At 40.0% G+C, this 6317-nt stretch overlaps 2 protein-coding genes across 12 annotated transcripts in view; both read right to left on the bottom strand.

Moving 5' to 3' along the window:
* Nucleotides 1-6317, bottom strand: part of LOC116056993 (scavenger receptor cysteine-rich type 1 protein M160-like) — a 1012348-nt gene that overhangs the window by 538731 nt on the left and 467300 nt on the right. The gene's annotated exons all lie outside the window — the stretch shown is intronic.
* Nucleotides 5166-6317, bottom strand: part of entr1 (endosome associated trafficking regulator 1) — a 19237-nt gene continuing 18085 nt past the window's right edge. For 3 of the 5 annotated variants that reach the window (XM_031311506.2, XM_035999082.1, XM_031311504.2), the window contains one exon: nucleotides 5763-5934. In XM_031311506.2, the coding sequence (XP_031167366.1) occupies nucleotides 5844-5934 (91 nt within the window). In that variant the 3' untranslated portion in view covers nucleotides 5763-5843. Of the gene's footprint in view, nucleotides 5935-6317 lie in introns of all 5 variants that reach the window. The other 2 variants (XM_031311505.2, XM_031311503.2) reach the window with 1 other exon arrangement.

The raw sequence follows: 6317 nt of genomic DNA on the forward strand, positions 1-6317 counted from the left end.
ATTATTCTTTCCAAATGTCCAGAACCTGTTTTAGGGACCCGGTAGGGGTCCTTAGGATGGACCCAGGACCACCAGATTTGGGTCACATATTCTACAGAAGTCTTTCATTTGCAAAAGGTTCCAAATCATTTTTCAATTTTTTTATTTTCACTGAAACCCCCTATTATTATATAAAAATATTAAAGAGCTTTGCCATTCACAAGTGCAATTAGAGGGTAACTACTGGACCCTATTTTCTATGTTTTTGTGTCTAAGTGACTGATGTGAACAACAATCTTTGACATTGGTCCTGTATTAACCCTCCTAACCCCAAAAAGGGTTAGAAAAAGCATGTTTTGTGTGAAATATTGCAAAAGAAATACCACTTACCCTAGAAAGAAGCTGAAAAAAACAGTAGTTACCCTTTAAGGTACAACTGGGAAGAGTGGTCGACAACCTTAAAATTGCTTCCGCACTCGATTTTGATTATCCACCCAGGCCAAACTTTCCCATGCAGCCTTCTCAATTTCTTCGGTTTTTCCAGCAAGTCGTAACTGGGATAAAAAAAAAAAAAAAGTCTTTTGAATTCCAGATGGTTCTCTCCTCAAGACTAAAGTTATCTGCATGTACTGTTGATGTGATCTGAGTTACCACCGGATTATGTCAAGTCACAAACACCACTTGAGCTTTAAAAACTTGAAAAAACATCCCTTTTAAAGTACATTTAGAACAGATTAAAAATGTGCCATTTGCGTTAAATCACAAGTCAACTACAGAAAATCATATGATTAATCACAATCAGATGTTTTCATGCTGACATCCCTAATTAAAATACATGGAAAAAACATTGACAAATGTCCTTTAAATTCTGTAATTAGGATTTTATCATGAGATACCAGACACTCAGAGCCCCCTGCTGTGTGTAGATCCAGGTTGGTGAACAACATCTGGTGCCATGTTGACGGTCTGTTAGTGTTTGGGATTAAAGAAATACAATGAAGGAATCAAAGTCATGTAGCTCGCACACACAGTACAATATTAAAAATCAGAGGCTGTTTTCTCACAAATTTCATTTCATAAGAATGGTTTGTTTTTCTACTTCAAGAATTTACTTATTGTGTAATGATGTATTTTGCTTACTTTTGTAATTACTGCTTTTTCCTATTTCATAAAATCCAGTTCAGGCCAAAGATTTGCGATAAAACAGAACTGTTTAAGAACATTGAAGGAAATGTTGAAGCAGTCTGAACCGGCCCGTCTCAGCTCGACCCAAACCAGCTGATGGTGTCGCTGCGACTCAGCTGGTGGAGTCTTCAGAGGCTGGTTTTAGAACGTAAGAGACGTCTCCTGTTTCAACAGCCAATAGAGAAGTCAGCTGGTGGAGTCTCCAGAGGCTGGTTTTAGAACGTAAGAGACGTCTCCTGTTTCTACAGCCAATAGAGAAGTCAGCTCACCAAGTCAGCTACAAACTGTAGAAACAAAAGGATCCAGAATCCATTTTATTTCTATGTTACAAGCTGTCAGCTGGTGAAATGTCAGAGTTTGAGACGGAGGCTCAACGAGCGCCGTGAGCACGGTATGTGGTGGAGCGAGCTAGAGAGAGACTGAAGAGAGAAGAGCAGCGTTAGAACAAAGCAGAGAATCAGAGAAATAAAACATAGTTTTCTCTGTTTCATCTCTACTAGAAATGCAGCTGCAGCAAGTATCTCACTATCACTCTCCTCATTCATATCTTAAGATGCTACAAATAATATCCAGCTACAAAACGCCTGAAAAGTCTGAAGTTAGAGCAGAAGTCCAGAGAGTGGTTTCTATGGAGATGATCCACCGTCTCGTCTGATTGGTGGAAACTGGCAGCTTTCAGAACGCTGCAGACCGGAGACTCTCAGGGAGACTAAAGTTTACTCTCATCTCGTCCTCAATCTTTGGTCTGAACTGGACTTTACAATTGTTGGTTTTTGTTTTTCAGGAATTTACTTATTGTGTAATGATGGATTTTACTTCTTTTTTTAATAACTGATTTTCTTATTTTATAACAATTGTGCTGATATTTGTTATCAGGATTTTGATTATTTCTGTAATTAGGCATTTTGATTAATTTTGTGCTTAAAGCAACATTGTGTAACATTTGTATTCTTTGTAAGTTACTCAGTGTGAGAACAGGCGATCAGATGCAGAGGGGAAATGACTGAGACAACTTTCTCCTTGTTGCAGTCAGATGTTTGATTAAGTAATAAATTAAAAAGATATTTAGTTGATTTTAAGTTAGGTCTGTGTCATGGCAGTGTGTGTAGATGAACACTGTTTGACTTCCCTTCGGGGCAGAAATCCTCTCGGAGCAGAGCGGTGAAAGGTCCGCTGAGATCGGGTCATTTCTCATCTCGTTTCTCATCAGATCTCGGCAGACCTCCGATGCTCGAAGCAACAACAACAACAACAACAACAAGTAAACAAACTCCTAAATTCTGCAGATTCTGTTTGGGTCTGATTATTATTATTATTATTATTATTATTATTATTATTATTATTAATAAACATGTTTAACTGGTATCTTTCAGAGCGGAGCATCGCTAGTTTCAAGTCGTCTCCTCGAGAATCTTTGGTCAGAAATGGGATTTACAAATTGTTGTTGTTGTTGTTGTTGTTGTTTGTAACATGATTTTTACTTATTAGTATTAAATATTTTTACTTCTTTTGTAACAATTGATTTTGCTTATTTTTGTAATGAATGAATTTTCTTATTTTGTAACAATTGTGTTTTTTTATTAGTTATCAGGATTTTTGCTAATTTCTGTAGTTAATAATTTTGATGATTGTTGTCCAACAGCATTGCGTAACATTGGTATTTTCAGTGATATAATGCCAGAATTATAGTCATCTCTTTATTCTTTTCTCATTTTTAGGTTCTTTATTTGATTGTTTCTATTTGTAAGTTGAAACAAGTGTACTTGTTAATGCATCTACGTCTTGTTATTTGTTTGTATTGATTTCTTAATGTGTGGAATTATAAGTGACACCAAAAAAATTAATAAAATCATCCGTAAATCCAAACATTATTTGAATCGGCTGTTTTTTCAGTGTTGTCAGACTTCAGCTAAGAAGAAGCCGAGTGTTTGAAGACAAAGCCTCCAATTAACATCAGAAACCATCAATAGTAAATACGGAGAAATAAAGTTTATGTTATGTGTTCACTGATGAAATGCATGGATGGCTTCAGACAGACATTTCTTCCCTGATGTCTCAGTGTCAGCAGAACCATTCTTCCTCATTAAGACAGCAACAGAGACAATACAGACTCAGCTGGTTGTAAAAACTGTCCCGTCATTTAGCTGTTATTGTAGTAAACTGTTGAAGTAGGAGGCCTGTAGTTCTGTTATTGTAGTAAACTGTTGAAGTAGGAGGTCTGTAGTTCTGTTATTGTAGTAAACTGTTGAAGTAGGAGGTCTGTAGTTATGTTATTGTAGTAAACTGTTGAAGTAGGAGGCCTGTAGTTCTGTTATTGTAGTAAACTGTTGAAGTAGGAGGTCTGTAGTTCTGTTATTGTAGTAAACTGTTGAAGTAGGAGGTCTGTAGTTCTGTTATTGTAGTAAACTGTTGAAGTAGGAGGTCTGTAGTTCTGTTATTGTAGTAAACTGTTGAAGTAGGAGGCCTGTAGTTCTGTTATTGTAGTAAACTGTTGAAGTAGGAGGTCTGTAGTTCTGTTATTGTAGTAAACTGTTGAAGTAGGAGGCCTGTAGTTTTGGGGATATTTTGGCAGTTAGGTGGTTTGTAAGTTTCTTTTATTGGGTAAGTGGTCCTGAAGTCTCTTTTATATAGACCTTAGTGGTCCCCTAATACTGTATCTGAAGTCTCTTTATATAGGCCTTAGTGGTCCCCTAATACTGTATCTGAAGTCTCTTTTATATAGACCTTAGTGGTCCCCTAATACTGTATCTGAAGTCTCTTTATATAGGCCTTAGTGGTCCCCTAATACTGTATCTGAAGTCACTTTCCCTAAATTCAGCCTTGGTGCAGAATTCCAGCCACTAGAGCCAGTCCCACAATGAGCTTTCCTTAGGATGTGCCATTTCTGTGTCTGTCGCTATTGAGGAGAGGGGGGGGGGGCAAGGTGGAGGGGGGGGTGTGGCCTTGACCAACTGCCACTTTGCTCGTTTGAAAGCCATGATGTCTCTCTTTTTCCAACCCGGTCTCATTCTGAACTCATAAAATAAGGACGTTTGGACAGTGGCTGTCAGCGTCTGATGAGATGAAAAAGGCGTCTTTCAGCGTGTTAGTGTAACGCCCCGGGGAGAGCAGCAGCTGGAGAGGATTTAGAGAGTAGTATGTAAGGAGGTTGGTTGGGGGGGTGGATGGGTCAAACACAGGACTTCCACCCAGGACAGCAGCATTCACGTCCCGCTGGTCACGCTGGCTATAGTCGCTTTTTACTTTCCTCCCGCGTCACAGAACCGTACGCCACGAATTCACCACCTTTTCCTAAACATTACTGCGTCAAAAGAGACGGCAATAGTCCCGACCAAGTGCATTTACTTTTTTTTTACTTTTGACAAAAAATTTAGAGAGGTCCTTATTTATTTCTGAGGTGTTTTTAGACAGAGGAAGGGTGATTTTAGCAGTCAGGGACAGCAGACCAGGACAGTCTGGCTCTGTAACATCAGAACAGAGAGGGACAGGAGACCAGGACAGTCTGGCTCTGTAACATCAGAACAGAGAGGGACAGGAGACCAGGACAGTCTGGCTCTGTAACATCAGGGCCAGACTCTGGTTAGATTTTAGGTTTTATAAACACACTGGAGACATTGATGCTTTTAAACAGCGATGGTGTTTTAATGACATTGTTTGTTCTGTTGTTGATGACGAGCTGGTTTTTGAACAAGTTTTTACTAGATGATATTATTTTTAAACAAAAACTGAGATTTTAATACATTAGCACTTTGTTTTATTGTGAAATTGTACAAATTATAAATATGTAAATAAAGTTTTTGTAAAAAAAAAAACATGTTGTCTTGTCTCTCTGTGAGTGTCTCAAGTGTGTGTGTGTGTGTGTGTGTGTGTGTGTGTGTGTGTGCGTGTGCGTGTGTGTGTGTCAGAGTGTGTACCAGCTGCTGATTGGCTGTTCCTGATCTGTCACATCCAGTTTGTTTTGATGCAAAAATAAAAATGTCTTTCAAAAAAATATTCAGGTAACTTTAGTATTTATTTATATAAATATTAATATGTTTAAATCTGGTTTCTACATCATATCAGCAGTGTTTATGCTAAGCTAAGCTAACAGAACATCAGCGTTGATTAATGAATAACACTAAATACAAAAAAACACTCATCGCTACAATCCAACCGACCAATCAGCAGCCAGCATTTCCTCCGCCTGCTGTGATGTCATCAAAGGTCGGGATCTTCACTTTCAGATTAAAGCGCCTGAGAGGACAAATGTCCCCCGTCTGAGGGTGATGCTAGACCACACCCGCTGGACGAGTCAACGTCAACAGATGCTACATGTAGCTACATGCTAACGGTGGGGCTGCAGATGTTGTTCAGAGTAGTCCAGGTGACATGTGGAACTTATTTACTTTGTCCTAATAGCATGACGTATGGTACAGGACACGTGGACAGTTTTCAGAAATGGAGCCATCCCATTGGTTAAGAAGCATTTCTTGGTGATTTGTCAGTAGAAAGTGCAGCTACAGTCAGTCTCCAGCTTCATGTTGTAGCAGGGCCACGTGTTGACGCCTGCGCAGTTTGACGTGGAGACGTGTTGCCTTGGAGACGTGTTGACGTGGAGACGTGTTGCCGTGGAGACGTCCAGCGGGCCGGGTTGGACCGAGCCGGACCGGGTCCGGAGCAGTCTGAGCGTGTGCAGGACTTCAGGACTCTGGGTCCAGGTTGGAGATCTTATCGATGGACTGAAGCAGCTGAGACACGAGACACAGAGTCTCTGCTTCCCCCAACAGCCGGCTGGAGACAGACAGACAGGCAGAGAGACAGACAGGCAGTTAGAGAGACAGACAGACAGGCAGAGAGACAGTTAGAGAGACAGACAGGCAGACAATGAGACAGACAGACAGGCAGGCAGAGAGACAGACAGGCAGTTAGAGAGACAGGCAGACAGGCAGTGAGACAGACAGGCAGACAATGAGACAGACAGACAGGCAGGCAGACAGACAGGTTCCAGTTGTCTTCCTTCTTTATGAATATAATAAATAGTTAAGTAGTTGTTAATGGCGTTAACGCAAACCCATTTTAACGGCGTCAATTTTTTTATCGTGAGATTAATGTTCTTTTTAGCCTAGCAAACTTTGTAGTTTTTTCACATGCTGTTGCAACAACTAGTAACGTTA

The sequence above is a fragment of the Sander lucioperca genome, chromosome 2 (genome assembly GCF_008315115.2).
Source record: "Sander lucioperca isolate FBNREF2018 chromosome 2, SLUC_FBN_1.2, whole genome shotgun sequence".
NCBI lineage: Eukaryota > Metazoa > Chordata > Actinopteri > Perciformes > Percidae > Sander > Sander lucioperca.